General features: G+C 44.0%; 1 protein-coding gene across 9 annotated transcripts; it reads left to right on the top strand.

Annotated features, from left to right (window-relative positions):
* Positions 1-990: 990 nt before the first annotated feature.
* LOC110336450 (zinc finger protein 709-like) lies at positions 991-16,313 on the top strand. Of its 9 annotated transcripts, none has more exons than XM_029532216.1 (6): positions 1,009-1,101; positions 3,287-3,407; positions 6,727-7,101; positions 12,998-13,124; positions 13,409-13,469; positions 14,412-16,313. In XM_029532216.1, exons 4-6 carry the CDS (start codon positions 13,091-13,093, stop codon positions 15,451-15,453), a joined length of 1,137 nt encoding a protein of 378 aa, XP_029388076.1. In that variant the 5' UTR covers positions 1,009-1,101; positions 3,287-3,407; positions 6,727-7,101; positions 12,998-13,090; the 3' UTR covers positions 15,454-16,313. The 9 variants fall into 9 exon arrangements, with proteins under 9 accessions (XP_021074674.1, XP_029388076.1, XP_029388069.1 ...); XM_029532209.1 differs by having other exon boundaries at positions 6,727-7,115; XM_029532215.1 differs by having other exon boundaries at positions 6,727-7,094; positions 14,412-16,010.
* The last annotated feature ends 3,402 nt before the right edge of the window (positions 16,314-19,715 follow it).

The raw sequence follows: 19,715 nt of genomic DNA, 5'->3' as shown, positions 1-19,715 counted from the left end.
ATGAAGCTCAGTAAGAAGGAAGAACAAAGTGTGGTTGCTTCAGTCCTTCTTAGAAGGAGAACAAAATATTCACAGGAAGAAATATGGAGATAAAGTGTAGAGCAGAGACTAAAGGAAAGGCTACTCAGAGACTGTCCCACCTGGGGATTCATCCCATATACAGTTACTAAACCCAGACACTATTGTGGATACCAAGAGGTGCATGCTGAAAGGAACCTGATATGGCTGTCTCCTGAGAGGCCCTGCCAGATTCTTACAAATACAGAGATGGATGTTGGCAGCCAACCATTGGACTGAGCATGGAATCCCCAATAGAGGAGTTAGAGGAAGGACGGAAGTAGGGGATGGCCTTGTCATGCATCAATGGAAGGAGAGGTCCTTGGTCCTATGAAGGTTTGATGCCCCAGTATAGGGGAATCGAGGGCTGGGAGGTGGGAGTGGGTGGGTGGGTGGAGTAACACCCTCATAGAAGCAGGGGGAGGGAGGATGTGATAAGGTGTCTCCGGGAGGGAGGGAAACTAATGTAAATAAATATCCAATAAAAAAAAGAAAAAATGGCTTTGATGCGGCGGACTACGAGTTTGAAGCTTTTGTACACAATACAGCAAGAATCTCAACAGAAATATTCTGAAGAAGCTATGGTACAGTGTCCCCTGAACTGTCATCACGGAACACTAGTTTGGTTCTTTCAGCGGACTTGTTCCTAGGTATGTCAGAGTCACAAAACTGGCCTGACACTGTCAACTATTTTCACTGGCCAGGGTCCTGGAGTCATTCAGTAGGGCACACCTAGAGGTAAACAAGAGCCACGAGCCTATGTTGATACCTGTTGGCCACCACTACAGTAAACAAGGGCTCTAAGCTCACGGCCTAAGGAACTGCAAGAGGAGCCACCCCTGTCACTCAGCTCACGAGAGCAGTTCTAACCAATCAGGAGCTCCATCCAGGTTGTCCAATCAGAAGCTCCTAGGAGGCGGGGGGCGGGCTCTCTTCGGCCGCCATGTTAGCTGAAGGTTCTTCACCGAGGCTGAGGAAAGCCGTTGCGAGACCCAGTGCTTGGAGCTGTGTGGGGGAGCGCGGGGGGCTCGGAGCCGCGCCGTGGTGAGCGCAGGGCCGCTGTCCCCTGATGGGAGGAGCGGCCGGCTGAGCCGCGGGAGCCGGGGTGGTGGGTCCTCCCTGGGGTTGGGGCAGTGGGCGCGGAGACGGAGGGGCTGCGACCTGGGCCTCCGCCTGCGCTCCGTAGGTACTTCCGCCCTGATCCTGCTGGCGTCAGCGCCGAGCGCGAGGTCCCGCCCTGCGGGGGGCGGGGGGCGGGCGGAAGCCAGTACGCGGGTGACGTCACGATCCGGGCTGGCGGGTTCATCCCGCTTTTGGAGGTGCGCCGGAGGCTGCTTGCTAGACTAAGGCTGCCCAGCTTCTTTGTGCAGTCTTCGAGAAGTTCTCGACTTTGCATTCCACATGTAAGTAAGGGGTCCTCTTTAGCTTAGTTTAACCACATTTGTAAACTCCAGTGAGGTTCTTTGCAAAGATGTTTAAAAACAGCTCTGGGAAAGATGACTTGTCGCATTGAATTTATTTTGTTCTTCTGTTTTTATTTCTGCTTATGCATATGTGGGTTTGATAATTTTCCTTCCCTCAAATAGTGCATTGTTTTGCGTACTGAGGCTCGCTTAGAACTGTTAGTCAGGAAGCGTTGTAGTTGATTCTTCTGTATTGTGTTCACCATTCTGGTTCTTTTCTTCATTTCCACACAACCTTTATTTCCTGTTACTTTATTTTAGCATTTTTATTGGAAGTATGTTGAACTACTGGTTTAAACTGAGAACTGACATTATTGAGATTTCCTATCACGAGCATACAATGCTAGAAATAAGAGATACATTTGTATCTCCCCAAAGTATCAAATATTTTTGAATAACAATAAATTCAAAAGGTTTTGATGGGAGCAATTTGCCAGATTATTTCACTTACATGTGTAATCAGGACAAGGCTAATGTGGGTTTTATTCTAGTCTTTTTTTTTTTTTTTTAAAGATTTATTTATTTTATGTATGTTAGTACACTGTCAGAAGAGCGCATCTGATCCCATTACAGATGGTTGTGAATCACCATGTCGTTGCTGGGAATTAAACATAGGACCTCTGGAGAAGCAGTCAGTGCTCTTAACCACTGAGCCATCTCTCCAGCCCTTCTTTTAGTCTTAATTGTTAATATTAATTCTCATGTCAAAGCACACAGTATATCTCTGCATATATTTAGTTTATAAATTGAATACAGGTAAAAGAAAAGGCTTAGAAGTAGGCTGAGAGAAATGTAGGTAGAGCTTGTACTGATATGAGAAGGAACTCAAGACAGTTGTGCCACAGGAGCGAGCCTTTGGTGCAGTACCGGGAGGACTCAGGCTTGTCGGCTGTGCTGCTAAGTTCTAGATAGAAGGCAGAACCAGGCTCTTGAGAGCAGGCAACTGTGGGCTCAGGTCCAGGTCTGGATAGGGACTAGGTGGAGAGCCAGGCAGTTGAGTAGGTGAGTCAAGGGGCCTATTGAAACCTCAGGGACAAAAGTCCCCACTTGTCTTTTCTTCATTCATATGCCAGTTATCAGACGATAGGATGGTTTGGGGCCAGACATCCTAGTGCTAGTAGGTGTCTGTCAGTTTAAGAGGCCAGGAGAAGGAGTTATGCCCTTGCCTGGCTTCCCTGGTAGCATTGCAATCCATGCCCATCTAGTTTCATCTCGCCCTGATAAACTTACAGAGTAGCCCCTTTGTGTTCTCAGGATCAACCTGTACTAGCTGACTGAACAGATAGTATCGTTTGTGCATGAACTGACGGGCCGGAGTCATTCTCTTTCCTCAAAATGGAGTCCCTTAGGGCAAGGCATTGCCTGGAAAACCACTGTTTTTTCACAGTATGGAGTAACTTGGGACAGGACACAGCAGACTGTGCCCTTCAACACTTCATGTCCAGGACCCAGCAGCAGCACTTGCTTTATTAGGTTCATTGCTTTCATTGGTGATCTGTAGTGTGAGGCTGGAGAGCTGGCTCAGTGGCTAAGAGCACTGCTGCTCTTGTAGATTGATTTCCAGTGGCCACATGGTGCTTAGACCATTCTGCAACTTCATTCCGAGAAGATCTGAATCCCTCTTCTGGCCTTCATGGGTACCAGGCATGCGTGTGGTGGAAGCAAACCACCCATGCATGTAAAATGCATAATTAAAAAAAAAAAAAGAAAGTTATAGTTAATGTCTGCAGACTTCCCCTCCCAACCCCTTATGTTGTCTTTTTTAGACAAAATCTCACTGTGTGACCTGTCTGACCTGGAACTCTGGAACTCTGTAGATCACTGTGGCCTGGAAATCGCAGCAGCCTGCCTGTCCCTGCCTTTCAAGCCTGTGCAACACCACACCCAGTATGTCTGGAGTTCTTTGTTTTATTTGGGCATATTTCTTTCTGTGTCATTTATCTCTACTGGTGTACAGGCAGTATAGTGTTTTTACTTGTACATCCTATTGCTTATTGCCAACGTACAGGAGTAGGATAGAATTGTGTGTCCTATATGTTAGCTATGGTATCACATTAGTTCCTTGAATTTTTGTTGAGTTTTGAGATTTTCTTTGGGCAAAAACCAGTATTTTATTTCTTCTGAAGAAGCTCACTTCCCCTTTTGTTGACATACAGTTTTATTCATGATTTAAAATTAAAATTTTATACATACATATATATATATAGTGGGTGTATTGCCCACAGAAGTAAGTCTGTGCTGGCGCCTGGGGAGGGTAGAGGAGGGTGTTAGATCCCCTGGAGCTGGTGTTGCAGACGGCTGTGAGCCACTGGGGTGCTGGGAATTGAACCTGGGTCCTCTGGAAGAGCAGGCAGTGCTTTAACATTGGAGCCATCTCTCCAGCCCGTTCATATGACTTTTGTTATTTACTGTTGATGATGGATTCCATTGTTTCTAACTTTTCTTGGGGAGGTGCATGTTGAGAATTGAAATCTGGTTCTTGTGTGCTCTGCCATTGAGCTTCATCGAGTTTGAATTTTGAAGTTTAGTTGGTTTTGCATACCTGTCTAAATTTCTACTTGGTTGCAGTATGTAAGTTTTGATTCGGTTTGGTTAGTGTCTGTCTTATGTTGAGGTGGGTCCTTGTGCAGGTACGGACGGCCTCAAACCCCTGATTCTCTCGCTGCCTCCAAAGCCCTGGAGTAGCAAGTATGATTCATGATACGTTTTTTCTTTAAGATTATTTTTATAACTTAAACAAATTTCCCCTTTAACAATTTCGTACGTGTATAAAGTGCGTGCTGTGGCCCATCTCTCTGACTCCAGCACGCCCCTGTCTTGCCTGACCCTGCAATTCCCTCTCTGATCTCCTTGCTTAAGTTCTGTGTGGAACCACGCTGAAGACAGTGACTTCTTCCTCCAGGCTCTGTCAGTGGTCACTTATTCAAGGCAGAGTAGTGGAGCATTGTAGGCCCTCCCTGGCCTATGAGTGACCGTTGTTGGTGCTGTTCTGAGTATCACTATGAGGTCAGGACAGCTCTGGCACTGCAATGCCCAGAAGTCAGGATTTTACAGCCCTTCTCCCTTGCCTCTCTGCTCTTACACTCTCACCCTTCCTGGGCTGCAATCCCTCAGAGGTAATAGTGTAAATGCCCTATTCAGGCATGGGGAAGTGACTCAGAAATTAAGAGCACTGGCTGTTCTTTCAAAAGACTAGAGTTCAATTCCTAGCACTTACATGGTGGCTCACAACCATTTGTAACTTTAGCTCCTCTTCTCGCCTTGTACTGCATGAACATGTTGCTTAGAAATACATAAAGGCATAACATCATACTTATAAACTAAAAATAAGTAAAATATCAAAAGCAAAATTAAAAATAACTTAAAAAATGTCCTATTTGGGTTGAGCACTTAACTATCACTTATTCTCAGCGCTTTGAACACCCCTACATCCTGTGTTCACTGACATTCATTGAAAAAAGAGGCTTCTCTGGCTAAGACTAGGAGTGGGGTTTGTTTATGGGTATGAACATAGGTATTTAGAAAGTAGCCTGGCTCCAGGACCGTACAGCTAAACTGTTAGCAAGTTAATCCTAGAGGCCGTGAGGCTTTCTCTAGGTTTACAGTGTCAGGTGTGGATTTCCTCTTGTGAAGCAGGCCTCAGATCCAACCAGAGAATGATTATGATCCAGAGCCTTAGTCGTTACTCTATTGCTGTGAAGAGACACTATGACCATGGCAACTTGAAATTGGGATAAGCTTATAGAGGTTTAGTTCATTATCATCATGGCAAGGAGCATGGTGGAATGCAGAAAGCATGGTGCCGGAGAAGCAGCTGAGAGTTCTACATTCAGATCTGTAGGGAGGGAGAGACTCTGGGCCTGGCTTGTGCTTTTGAGACTTCAAAGTCCACACCCAGTGACACATATCCTCCAACAAGGGCGTACCTGTTCCAACAGGGCCATGACTCCTAATCCTTCTCAAGCAGTGCTGCTCCCCGTTGACCAAGCATTCAAGTACTGGAGCCTCTGGAGGCCATTCTTATTCAAGCCACTACGCCCAATTATTACATTGCTAGGTATATACTCATAGGACTACATCCTACTACAGTAGGATATACAATAGTATATCCTACTACAGAGAGACTTCTTGAACCATGTTCATCATTGCTTTATTCAAAATATCTAGAAAACGAGAACTGCTTAGATGTCCATCAGTGATGAATGGATAGCAAAAATGTGGTACACATATATGTAATGCGTGTGTGCGTGTGTGTGTGTGTGTGTGTGTGTATGTATACATGAGTATGCATACCTCATTTGTTTTTATGGTAGAATGGTGGCTTCATACTTTAAATTCAGAAGTATTTGCTTTTCTGAGACACATCGTACCAGAGTGGTGTAAATTTGTTTTTGTATTTTTAAGACTGGGTCTCTATTAAACTCAATCTGTCTACCAGGATAGGCTTGATCTACAGATTCTCTTGCCCGTTTCCTGAGTGCTAGGGTTAAAGGCGGGCATCACTGCACGCGGCTTGGTGTAAATCCTTGGTTTGCACCTTCCAGCCTTTTTTTGCTTTGTTTTGTTTGCATTTTTCAAGTTTTCCCTTTGACATTTTATTTCTTGATTTTTATGACTTTATTACTTGGTTTTCTTTTCATTGATACATTGTTTAATCTTTATAAATAAAATACTGAGCTATATGCCAAGAGTTGAGTGAGAACCTGGACAACGGGAAGATAAGGATAGAGCCGTTGCTGGCCTTCAGAGGAGCCCTTAGAAAGATACACATTCCCGGTGACGCAGGTAAAGTATTGCTAGAAAAGCTAAGAACAATAAAAACAGAGCTGATCACTTCAAAACCTCAAAAAAACGTTTACCGCTGTGGCTTCAGTAGGAAAGGCCTTCTGAGCCCGGGGGCGTTAGCCGAGTGTGTGCAAGGATTGTGCCAGCAGTATGGTAGGGAGGAAGGCCAAGGTTAGATGGGAAACCCAGTAGTTAGAGAAAGTGCAGTTGCTGTTGATGGCACCTGAGACACATTTAGTCAGAGGTGAGCAAGCAAGAGAGGAGCCTGTGGGCGGGGACAGGCAGACCCGGAAGTTGTGAGGGTGCGTGTAGTGCTCAGTGGCTGCGTGTGTCCTGAACATTGCTGGTTGCTTGTGTGATGGCTGATCTTTACTGTACACTTGAATGGCTCTGGAACCAACTAAGAGGCCTGTCTCTGCAGGTCTGCCAGGAAATTTCAGGGAGGACTAACTGAGGTGAGAAGACCCTGTCACCATCGTAGAGCAGGTGGCACTTTGAGAAGTCCAAAGAAGGAGCAGCTTTTCTTCCCTGCTTGCTTGCCTTCTTGCTGGTGAGTGCGTCTGTCTCGTCGCCGCTGCTGCCACCTCTGCCACCGCTGCTGTCACCCTTCCCTGACACTGGAGTCAGCTTTGTGGGCCTTCCGGTGTGGACTGAAGACCACTGAAGAAGCTGTCCCCGTGTCTTCTGAGCCCTCAGTGCCAGGTTGAAGCTCCTGAGGCTTCCAGCCTTCGTGGATGGAGTCTCTTCATCATGGAGACAGCCATTGTTGGACTCTCCAGGCCTGACCAGGTAAACTGTAAGTTAGATAAGGTAATGTATTAAGTTCCTTTGTTATTTGTTCTTATATGTCTATCCTCCAGAAAACCCTGACTCAGGTAGCTATGAGTGTTCTCCAGTTTTCTTTTTTTTTTTCTTTTTTTTTTTGTTTTTTGAGACAGGGTTTCTCTGTATAGCCCTGGCTGTCCTGGAACTCACTTTGTAGACCAGGCTGGCCTCGAACTCAGAAATCCACCTGCCTCTGCCTTCTCCAGTTTTCTTATGTGCACCTTAAACATTAGTTTAAAGTCATTCTCTTATTTAACTTGTGTGTTTTTAAATTTTTAAAAACTTTATTATTGATTCTTTGGGGATTTCACATTATACCCCAATCTCACTCATCGCCCCATCCCTCTGTATCTATCCTCTGTCCTTGCAACCTACCCACCCCCTAAAAAAAAAAAAAGAAAGGAAAACACAACAAAACAATATCATCATGGAAGCTGCAGCGTGTATACACTTTTGTCCAAACAGCTTGCCTTGCAAATATTCATTGTAATGGGTCATTGGTCTGGTTTGAGGCCTCTGGCTTCTGCTACACTGTAAATACAGGAACCTTACTGGAACTCCTCTCAGATATTTTGTTGTTGCCCTATTTCATGGAGATCCTGCAGCTTTGGTTCTGCAGGATTGGCCCCTTCATAGGCTCCAGCAGTTCATAGATGGGAGTGGGCTAACTCAAAGTCCTGAAGCTGGGCCTCGGTGGTAGCTGAGTTGGTCTGCTCAAGAGCTCTCCTGCACTGGCACCGTCAGGGCCAGCTCCCCTGCACTTCCCAGGTGAGGGAGGGGTGAGGCCAGCCTCCTGTTCTCAGGACTGGCTTACCTTCATGCCCTTCCTCCATTCCTCATTCCCTACCAGGGTCAGTCCTACTTTGCCATCCAGGAGAGGTGCAGAGCCAGCTCTCCCATGCTGCCCAGGCAAAAGGTTGGGCCAGCTCTCCTGTGTCCATGCCACTGTATGGCTGTGAGGAATGGGACCAGCTCTCCTGCGCTCACACTGTTGGGGTTGGCTCACCAACTCCCATTCCACCAGGGCCAGCTCTACGGTGCTGCCCAGGTGTGTGGGGTCCCATTTCCTGAGTGCTGGAGTCAGTGAGGTCAGAACCAGCTCTCCTGAACTCGTGCCCTATGGGCTTCCCACCCCCTACACGACCACCAGGGTCTACTGTGTTGCTCAGGCATGGTGTGGGGGTGCTTGGACGGGTGTCCACTTTCTTCGGGGCTGTAGCTGGTGCTGGGGGCAGCTCTCCTGCTTTCCATGTCAACTCTCCCATGCAGCACAGGTGAGGGGCAAGGGGCAAGGGGCAAGGGGCAAGGGGCAAGGGGCAAGGGGAGGGACAGGGGCAGCTTTGCTCAGCCCTCAGACAGCTACCTGGCCCTAGGCAGCAATCAAGAAAGGGCGTCTGTATGACCTTTGGAGGTAACATGGGCTGTGAAGCAATGGACTCCTGCTGCTACAGCGCCATGGACCCAGACATGGCCCTCTGCGACAGCATGGGCTGAGACTTCACCATGGCCTCAGGTGGAAGTGCAGGCTAATGTCTCTCTTCAGGCTGTTCCTCACCACCCTCACATTTCCAGTTCTGCTTCCTTCAGAGTGCATAAAGTGTTCCTGCTTCTCTTTCTCTTCTGTCTTTCTACCACATACTTCTCATTGTAGTTGTGATCGAATGTACTATGCTAGCAATGACATCTTATTTGGGAAGTCAGGATGGCTAAATGTTTGTCCAGCCCAAAGAGTCCAAAGGAAATACATCCTCAGCCAAAGCTAAATCCAGCACAGAGAAACCATAATCCAATATCGCGTCACCCAGAGATGAGTGGACTGTGGGTTTCCACTCTGCAGGTACTGCTCTTCCTCCTGTTTGGATGCACTCTGGGAGTCACAGCCACTCACCAGTGGTCCATTTTCTCAAAGGAAGAAGCTGTAGGCCCACTGGCACTTGCATTTGTTACTGGCTCTATTGATGGACAGTGTAACTCACCATTTCCCAAGGAGCAGGAACAGTAACTACCTCTGAGTCTCCAGATCTGCCTCTCTTCAGTGTTCAAACCACTTGGATCCTGTCTTCCATTTCTCTACCACCTCTTTGCTCACTTTCTGTAGTATCTGACCCTTGCTGGGTTCTGTTTTTATTTATTTATTTAAAATTTTTTATTTTAATAATTTATTTTTATTTTATGTACATTTTATTTTTTTATTATTTATTTTTTGTTGGTTTTTCAAGGCAGGGTTTCTCTGTCCTGGAACTCACTTTGTAGACCAGGCTGGCCTCGAACTCAGAAATCCGCCTGCCTCTGCCTCCCAAGTGCTGGGATTACAGGCGTGGCCACCCCGCCTGGCCTGTACATTTTGTTTTATGTACAGGTGTTTTGCCTGCCTGTAGTCTGTGCAAGGGTCAGATCCTCTGGAACTGAAGGTGCAGACGGCTGTGAGCCGCCGTTTAGGTGCTGGGAATTGAACCCTGTCCTCTGGAAGAGCAGCCAGTGCTCTTAGCTTCTGAGGCATCTCTCCAGCCCTGATCATTCTTTTTTTTTTTTAAAGATTTATTTATTTATTATATGTAAGTAAGCACACTGTAGCTGTCTACAGACATTTTTTCTTCTCATTCTGGCCCCATTCGCTTGCTGTAGCTGTCGACAGACACCCCAGAAGAGGGCATCAGATCTCATTACGGATGGTTGTGAGCCATCATGTGGTTGCTGGGATTTGAACTCATGACCTTCAGAAGAGCAGTCAACGCTCTTAACCACTGAGCCATCTCTCCAGCCCCTGATCATTCTTTATTTTAGAGTTGACACATTCATTACTGTCTTCTGTGTCTTCTGTTTTCTTCATAGTTGAAGACCTGAAATAATACCTAAAACAGCATGCTTCATACCAACAAGTAACATCACTAGAAATTTTGGACAGTTCTGCCCCATTTGGACAGTTCTTGGGGTTCTTAGTCTCATTACTAAGAATTTTTTTTTAATTAATTTATTTTCTTACACTCCAGATTTTATTCCCCTCCTGTCTGACTGTTCTACATTCCATACCTCCTCCCCACCCCCTGTCTTCACGTGGATGTCCATATCCCCCACCCCACCTGACCTCTAAACTCCCTGGGACCTCCAGTCTCTTGAGGGTTAGGTTCAGCATCTTTGAATGAACACAGACCTGGAAGTCCTCTACTGTATGTGGGTTGAGGGCCTCATATCACCTGGCTTATGCTGCCTGGTTGGTGGTCCAGTGTTTGAGAGACCATGGGGGTCCAGGTTAATTGAGATTGCTGGTCCTCCTACAGGATCACCCTTCTCCTCAGCTTCTTCCAGCCTTTCCCTAATTCAACAACAGGGGTCAGCTGCTTCTGTCCATTGGTTGGTTGCAAATATCTGCTTCTGACTCTTTCAGCTCCTTGTTGGGTCTTTCGGAGGGCAGTCATGAATGGTTCCTTTTTGTGAGCACTCCATAGCCTCATAGTGTCAGGCCTTTGGGCCTCCCCTTGAGCTGGATCCCACTTTGGGCCTGTTGCTGGACCTTCTTTTTCTCAGGCTCCTCTCCATTTCCATCCCTGTAATTCTTTCAGACAGGAATAATTATGGTTCAGAGATGTGACTGTGGGATGGCAACCCCATCCCTCACTTGATGTCCTGTCTTTCTGCTGGAGGTGGGCTCTATAAGTTTCCTTTCCCCAATGTAGGGCATTTCATTTAAGGTCCCTCCCTTTGAATCCTGAGAGTCTATCACCTCCCAGGTCTCAGGTGCATTCTGGAGGGTCCTCCCAACCCCCTATTTCCTGAGGTTGCCAGATTCCATTCTTTCTGCTGGCCCTCAGGGCTTCAGTCCTTTTCCCTCACCCAATACCAGATCAGGTTTCCTTCTCCTCCCCCCTCCCTCCCCTGCATCCTCTTTCCCTCCCAGGTCCTCCCTCCCCGCCTGTGATTGCATTACTAAGAATTTAAGGATGGTTAGAGAGATCAGGTTTCCTTCTCCTCCCCACTCCCTCCCCTGCATCCTCTTTCCCTCCCGGTCCCTCCCTCCCCGCCTGTGATTGCATTACTAAGAATTTAAAGATGGTCAGAGAGGTGACCAGCGGTTAAGAGCAGAGGGCCTAGATTGAGTTCACAGAACTTACGGTAGCTCACAACCGCCGTAACTCTAGTTCCAAGGTATTCAATGTGTCACCCCTGTGTGTACTGCATGCACATGGTGCACATACATACACTCAGACACACATGCACATGCAGGCATATAGGCACACAAAAATAATTTCTTGGAAGGATTTAAGAGCTCTCTCAAAGCTTAAGGACAGTTTTAAAAGAAGTCCTCAGGACTGACAGGCTGTAAGTTCTGGCAGCCGTTGGGAAGGGGAGACGGATAAGAGAAGAAGAAAAAACCAAAATACCCAAAACAAACAAAAACCCAAAACAGTTCCTTTTGAGTTAAATTGGCATAGTGGTCAGTCTCTTGGCAGATAAGTCCTAAGTTTAGAGCATAATTGAGCTCTGGTCAGCATTCTAAAGAGAAGGAAAAGCTACTCAGGAGAGTCTCGTGTCAGGGAGCCCTGTCCCTTTCGCAACTGTTGAGTATTGATTTAATTTCTTTCCTACATGTGTATGTGCATATTTATACTATTTAATCTCTCTTCTTGATAGTCTTCAAATAATTTGTCCATTTCATTTAAGCTATTCCATCTCCATTTGTTCCTTTATGATTGTTTTGGACTAGATTTATCATTTCAAAGAATTTGTAAATTTTTTATGTTACTAAATTTGTGACCATGGAGTTGCTGATTTATTTTACAATTTTAATCATTTGAATGTGACATTGCTCCTATAGATTCATGTGTAGGGACACTTGGTCTCCAGCTGGTGGCACTGTTTAGGTTGTGTAGTAACTGATATTTTTCTGAGATGATGATTACTTTTTCCCTCATTCCACTTGTCACATTTGTGTTTCTTTGCATTAGTTTCTCATGTTTTAGTTGTTAAAAAGTGAGCATTCCTGGGTATGCTGGCACACGCCTTTAATCCTAGCACTTGGGATGCTGAAGCAGGTTGATGTCTGTGTGTTTGAGGCCAGCCTGGTCTACCTAGCAAACTGTAGGTCAGCAAGCAAGGCTGCATACTGAACTTTGTCTCAAAAAAACCCCAAATAAATGAGCATTTGGGCCAGTGATGTGGCTCAGCAGGTCAGTGCAACTGCCACTAAGTCTGATAACCTGAGCTTTATCCCTGGGGCACACGTAGTGGAAGGAACAAACAGGCCCCACCCTCACAGAGACTGTGTGCTCATGCACACCAGGCATACACTAAACAGTTGTCTTAAAAGAGGGCTTATGTATGATTATGGAGTACCTTAGAAAATCAGTCCTCTCTCCTCCAGGGTTTGAAGGTTGTTGTTATAGAGTATAGTCTACCATATGTTTAAGAACATTGCTGAGATACTTGTTTCAGGGATTCTATCTCTTATATTCACTGAACTCCATGTCGTTGTTTTTTTTTTTAACCCTTTTTTCAGAAATTTCTTTGAATGTTAGAAATATGAAGGAAGAGGCTTAAACTCTTGAGTATGAGTTTCCAAGGGCAGGCAGCCTCCTGAGCCGCAGTGTTAATGCTGTTGTGTGTATCACATGGTAGGGTGTTCTGGGACAGGAAGTGGAGATCACTGTTGAAGGGGAATGAGGTGGGAAGCAGCTCATCTCCTCCCTGGACACAGCCATGAGAGGAGTGGGCTGTCTGGCCATCTCTGAACATCACTCAGTGCTCTTACTGCACTTGTTTGTCATGGAATGAGTGTGTGGAAACCACAGAATTACGTGGCCATACTGTCAGTTGTGGATGGATGTGTCTTTCTCACCCACTCTTTCATATCCTACTATGGAATGTTTTAGGGTTTGGTGAGCTTTGAGGATCTGGTGGTGCACTTCACCCAGGATGAGTGGGCTTTGCTGGATCCTTCTCAGAAGACGCTCTATGGAGATGTGATGCTGGAGACCTTCAGGAACTTCACTGATACAGGTAAGACTAGCCATGCCTTTAATCCTAGCAGTCAGGAGGCAGCGGACACAGCATCTATATGAGTTTTAGGCCGCCTCTCTACATAGTTCAGGACTACATAGAGAGACCCTGTCTCAAACAAAACAAAAATATCTTCACTCCATAAATTAGAGAACAAGTATTTCTGGTTATTGGTGGTTGTTGGGATTTGGATGTGGAATGGGAAGAATGTGGTGAAGAAATTAGGCATAGTTATAATATACATTCTAATAATTCACCATACATTTTCTGTGACCATGGTTTAGGATGCGAATGGGAAGATCAGAAAATTGAAGACCATTCTGAAGAGCCTAAAATAAATCTAAGGTAATTTGCATGCACAAGTGCAAGCAAATATTTCTTGAAGACATTTTAATGTGCTGTAAAAATTTTGTTTTTAAGATTGATTCGTTTGTTTTTGAGACAGTGTTTCTCTGTGTAGCCTTGGCTGTCCTAGAACTTACTCTGTAGATTAGGCTGGTCTTGAACTCACAGAAATCCACCTGCCTCTGCCTCCCAATAGCTGGGGTTAAAGGCATGTGCGGCACCCCCTACCCCAAAAGAAAAGGCATGTGCCACCATTGGCAAGATTTATTTATTTTATTTTTATTTTATGTATGTAGGTGTTTTGTTGTGTGCTGTTTGCTGTGTGTTGTGTCTTTGCACCATCTACATACTGTGCCCTTGGAAGCCTGAAGAGAGGATCAGACCCTCTGGGATTGGATTTGCTGCTGGTTATTACCCTCCATGTTGGTGCTGTGAACTAAATCAGGGTTCTCTGGAAGAGCAGCCAGTTTCATAATAACTGAACCCTTTTTTTAGCCCCTATGCCATGAAAATTAAGAACTAACAAAACAAACAAGCCCAAGTTTAAATTAATTTATTAGTAGAAAAATTACACCCAAAATATGTTTTGTTTAGTCTTTCACCTGGAACCAGTTCTGGGAACCTGCATTAATAAATGTTGTTGCTATTTCCATCATAGGCTTATGGGAGCCATATTCTAAAATCATCCGTTGATTTATTTTCAGACTTTTCATGTGAAGGCACACATTTTGCTTGTTTTGGGTAGCAGGTTGTCCAAGATGGTATAATAAGCAAACAGTAGGAAAACAGTTGTCACTAATGTGCTTGTTATTTTTCATAGTAGTTACATTTGTAGATACTCGATGATACTGAAGAAGGTGGTGGAACAGCCTTATCCATATACCAATCTCAGTATGAGCAGCAGTGTGGAGACATTTTCATGTGTCATTCATCTTTTAATAGGAACATCGTCACTCACTCTGAATATACACAGTATGAACATGAGGAATATGAAGAGAAGCCACCTGATTCTAATTTCCTCACAAGTGTTGAAGGCTACATGGAAACTCACACTGTGAATGGGCCTTCTGAGTGTGAGGTATGTTTAAAATCCTATGGACTCTACCACCTAACTTACAATGGACGTCACAACTATGAGTACAAGGAGTGTGTAGGAAGCCAACCTGTACGAAAAAGTTATGAATGTAACCAGTGTGGTAAAACTCTGAGTTCTTACAATTCTCTTCAAAGACATCGGAAAATTCATATTGAAGAAAGACCGTATAAATGTCAGCAGTGTAGTAAGGCCTTCAGATGTCTCAGTGCCCTTCAATCACATGAAAGAATTCATACTGGAGAAAAACCTTATGAATGTAGTCACTGTGGTACAGCTTTTAGCAGACTTACTCACTTGCGGTTACATGAAAAAGTTCATACTGGAGAAAAACACTATGAATGTAAACAATGTAATATCGTTTTTAAATCTCAGAGTTCTTATCATAGACATAAGATAATGCATGGAGAGACATTCTATAATTGTAAAGAGTGTGGTAAGTCCTTCATTTATCCCTCTTTACTTCAAATGCACGAAAGAACTCACACAGGTGAAAAACCCTATGAATGTAAACTATGTGGCAAGACTTTTAGATATCATTCTTCCATACGATTACATGAAAGAACTCATACGGGAGAAAAACCCTATGAATGTAAACACTGTGGAAAAGCCTTTACACGTCAGAGTTATCTTCAATTTCATGAACGAAGCCACACTGGAGAGAAACCCTATGAATGTAAAGAATGTGGTAAAGCCTTTAGACATCACTCTTACCTACGATTACATGAAAGAAGACATACTGGGGAGAAGCCGTACCAGTGCGTACAGTGTGGCAGATCCTTCAGCCGGCAGAGTTCCTTTAAGAGACATCAGTCTGTTCATGCTGTGGAAAACCCCTATAAATGTCAACAATATCTGATTCCTTTATCCCTGTTTCCTTCAAATGCATGAAAGGATTTACACCAGTACCAAACCTTATGTATGTGAACAATGTGATAAAATGCTTATTCCTTTTCACAGAAGACACATGTAAGAACTCAAAATAGTTATGAACCTAACATAGTATAGCCTTCAGGGGTCACAGACTATAGAACCCCACCACCTAGAAGTAGTTACCAAAGATGGTATCTTCTGCCCTTCAACTCCCATACAAATTGATGGAGATCGTGTAGCTGAGGGAGAAGTAATGCAGGAGAAAGGCCAGAAAAGAGGGACTGTGAGCCACAGTGATTTAACTCCAGAGCCTATAACCAAGAAAGGCCAGCACATGGACTCTGATGGATCATCTTGAGGTTATAGAACCTCTTGTAGCCCATCTAGGAAACCATTCCCTACAATCACTAGAAGATAGGTCTCCCCTTTGAATGAACTCTTTCCATTTTAAATGAAAACTCGTGGACTGAAAACAGTGTTCTTGAGACACATGCTTGAATTTACTTCTGTTCTGTGGAATGTATTCTATGCTGTTACTCTCAAGTTCAATAAATCTATATATACTCTTAGTTTTAGCACTTATTACTTAGTACTCATTTCTTTGAAATAACCTTCAGATCACACCCTGACTTCCCTCCCACCGTACTTCTGGGTAACAGAAAGGTGTTCGTAGTTAATCTGAGGCTTTTAATTATATTTCTCCTTTATTGTTTGAGAATTTTATACATGAATACATTGTGTTTTGATTAAATCCTATCCCACTCAATCTTTAGTGCCTCCCATACTGTTTTTTTTTTTTTTTCAAGTAAGGTCTTACAATGTAATGCTGGGGCTCACTGTGTAGAACAGGTTGGCTTTGAACACAGCAAAGATTTTCTTGCTTCCACTGACATTAAAAGTATGTGCCACCAGAGTCATCAGTGTACTTTTTTTTCTCGGTCCCTGCAGTTCAATTAATGCTGTATTTGCTTATTCCTGGGCCATAGCACTCAATCCAAAGTAACAAATATGTCCTTCCTACTCCTATACCTTGCTACCAGTATTGGCATTTCTACTCTTACCAGAAAGAGTTAATTTCATGTGGTCTAAGGGGATTGCAAAGACATTTCCTAAAGAAAATACCAAATAAGAAAATGTTGATGCGGACTTGAGCCTTACCAAGCCCTCAGAGGTAAGGTACACATTGTGATCCATGTGGTCCTGAAGAGGATTTTTGAAAAAAGATTTTATTTATTTTATGTATATGAATACACTGTAGCTGTCTTCAGACACACCAGAAGAGGGCATCAGATCCCATTGCAGATGGTTGTGAGTCACCATGTGGATGCTGGGAATTGAACTCAGGACCTCAGGAAGAGCAGTCAGTGCTCTTAACTGCTGAGCCATCTCTCTAGCTCCCCAAAAGATGGGTTTGAGTGTGTATGGATATGAATATTAGTGGTATGTTGTAATGGTGGGAGAAATGTAAAGCTGAATCCGACTGAATTGGCATGGGTAGGTACATTGAGCAGAAATTCTGGGCATAGTACTATAGATTATATACTCAAAAGGACTGGAGAGATGGCTCAGTGGTTAAGAGCACTTGGTGTTCTTTTGGAGAACCTGTGTTCAGTTTTTAGTACCCTGGTAGCAGCTTGCAACTGCCTCCAGTTGCAAGGGCTCTAATGACCTCCTCTGGCCTCCACAGGGACCTTCCTATTTGTGGTACATATACATATGTGTAGGCAAACACACAGATTTAAAGTATAGTTTATTTGATTTTGGGGCTGAATTCTGTGTTCTAGGATGGCCTTCTGTGAATGAAGCAGTAATGCCTGATATATCAAAAATTGATATTGATGAGGAAATTCTGACTCATGAGATTAGAGTGGTTTACCATGTAAAGCCTATTTGTTTTTAGGTTGAGTGTATGTGCCTTTTTCAAGAGGTGCAAGAAACAAATGTCTGGGGTGCCAGCATACATCAGGAGCTCAGATGGAGAAGCTCGGTTTGAAAACATGAATTCAGTGGGTTTAATGGGACACTAGAGAAGTGTAAACACTAAATAGCAAAAGGCAAAGTAGGTGTGCTTATCTGACAGACAAGATTGGCAAAGCAGTGTTCGTAATTGTCTCACTCATGTCAAACTGAGATGCAGGCACATTTTCAGTGTTCCTAGAAATGAAATAGGAAGCCCAGTAACTTTTGTCTCACCTATGCAAGTATTAAAGTTCCAGAGCAAAAACACTATAGTACATACCTTGATTTGTAGTTGGAGCCAATATTGTGAGTAGCCAGTATGTCTATGATTCTTACTCTTGCTACATTGTTTTTTCTTCCCAAGCATGTACTGATGGTCTCAGGGCAGGGGGTGTTCTTTATGATTGGTTGGTTGGAGAGAAGACTAGGTCCTGATTTATAGATGGTTCTGCACACTATACAAGCACCACTCAGAAGCAGAGCAGAATTCTGCAACATTATGGTATCTTTCTTGCACAGCTCTGAAGGAATGTCCTAAAGGGAAGCCTTCACAGTGGGCAGAAGTCCAGGCAGTGCACATGGTTGTACATTGTGCTTAGAAAAGTAGCCAGATGTGAAATTCTGCCCTGACTCATCTGTAACTATTGGTTTGGCTGGATGGTCATGAGCTTTGAAAGCAGTATGATTGGAAGATTGATAGGCAGATACTTGTAGAAGAGTTCATTGGATTAAAAACCCCCAAATGGTTCTTTTAGCAGCGAAGAGTTTCAGTGATCAAGGACATCCCGGTAGGTACAAGCACAGCCTTGCAGTAGTCATAGCACTAGGGGTTATGTGTGTGCATGGCCTTCCATTCACTGTGGCTGACCTGGTGACAGTGCTCTACAGTGTTAGTATACTGTCATGCAGATCTGTGTCTGCGAGACCTGCGATCTGAGGACCTGAAAGAATGGGGTGGACTGCAGTTTAACGCTGTAAACAACCTTACTTCAGCCCCAGTGTGCTTTTTTTTTTTTTTTTTTTTAAATACATGAATGAAAACAATGAATGATCCAGGGAAGGCTGTTTGAGTTAAAAATCAAAACCAAACATGATTAGAAAAATCACATAAATAAATGTCAGTAAGCACATACTAAATATTGACAGAGTAGCCCTTTTCCAGAACTTTCTCAGGACAGACCAATTTAAACACAATTGTCTGGCATGTATTATAGATTATATCTGGGAAAGCATGAAAGCAAGGTAGAAGGCGATATTCAGGATGCACTGACCAGACTGTGTTCTATGGCTATGATCTTATGTCCAACAAGAATAAACATGTCTTATAAATTAAATGTGTTTGTCACAAGAGGCATGAAGTCAAATCTTAAGAACAATCCAGAACAAAATGAACCTGAGGTAGAAGGCCCTCTCTGCCTATTTTTCTGGAGCTTCTCTCATAGTTCCTCAAGGTATTACTCACCATGCATCATTCTTTTGATCACGTTCTGACAGCATACCAATAATAGAGTGCAAAAGCCTAGCAAAGCAGGGTGATAAATATGCCATCCCCTTCAGAAGTTAATATGTGGCTCATTCCTTTAGAAATGAACCTAGACTTGAGTTTTGGAGGAATACAGTATGGATAGGACAGGAAGTAGTTATAAATACTGTGTATGGCAGTGTGATTCCTGATGGAAGCGTTTTAATTATCCAATGCACTTTGTTAATTATATTTTTTGATGATGTTCAAGGTTTTGAGAAATATCTCATTCATCTTCATTCTTTCTGTGCAAGTATTAGGACACGTGTAGTACTTCCCTCCTAATTGAAACATTCTCTCTAAGAGGTAGGGATGCTCAGTAGACTCAGGAGGTAAATGTCACATGTCCCCAAAAGATGAAACTGTAACATTCCCTGTAGGTCCTTACACAACTTTATAGATAAACTAAAACCTTTTTGGAGAAGAGACTGTTGAGAGGTCTCTGGGACCCGCTGCCACATGCAGATTGTACAAAGAGCTCCACGGTTGAAGGCGAGCTGGACTTTTTGGTGATAGGCTATTTTAACTCATCTGTGTTCCTTTAAGTCACCCTGTACCCTTACTCAATATGGTGTGTAACCGCACCAAAAACTCATTGTTTAGGCTAGAGAGATGGCTTACCAAGTGTAGTGGCTATTCCTGGTTGTCAACTTGACTATATTTGAAATGAACTACAATCCAGAATTGGAAGGCTCACCAGTGGACCTAATCTGGAGACTGGGAGATAGAAGTTTCTGATCTGGATCTTGGTATGGAGATCTTGAGACACAGTGGTGATTGAATCCAGAAGATTAAGACA

The sequence above is a fragment of the Mus pahari genome, chromosome 19, assembly GCF_900095145.1.
Source record: "Mus pahari chromosome 19, PAHARI_EIJ_v1.1, whole genome shotgun sequence".
NCBI lineage: Eukaryota > Metazoa > Chordata > Mammalia > Rodentia > Muridae > Mus > Mus pahari.
The sequence above is the reverse complement of the archived record's forward strand: the minus strand, read 5'-3'. Positions and strand labels throughout refer to the sequence as shown.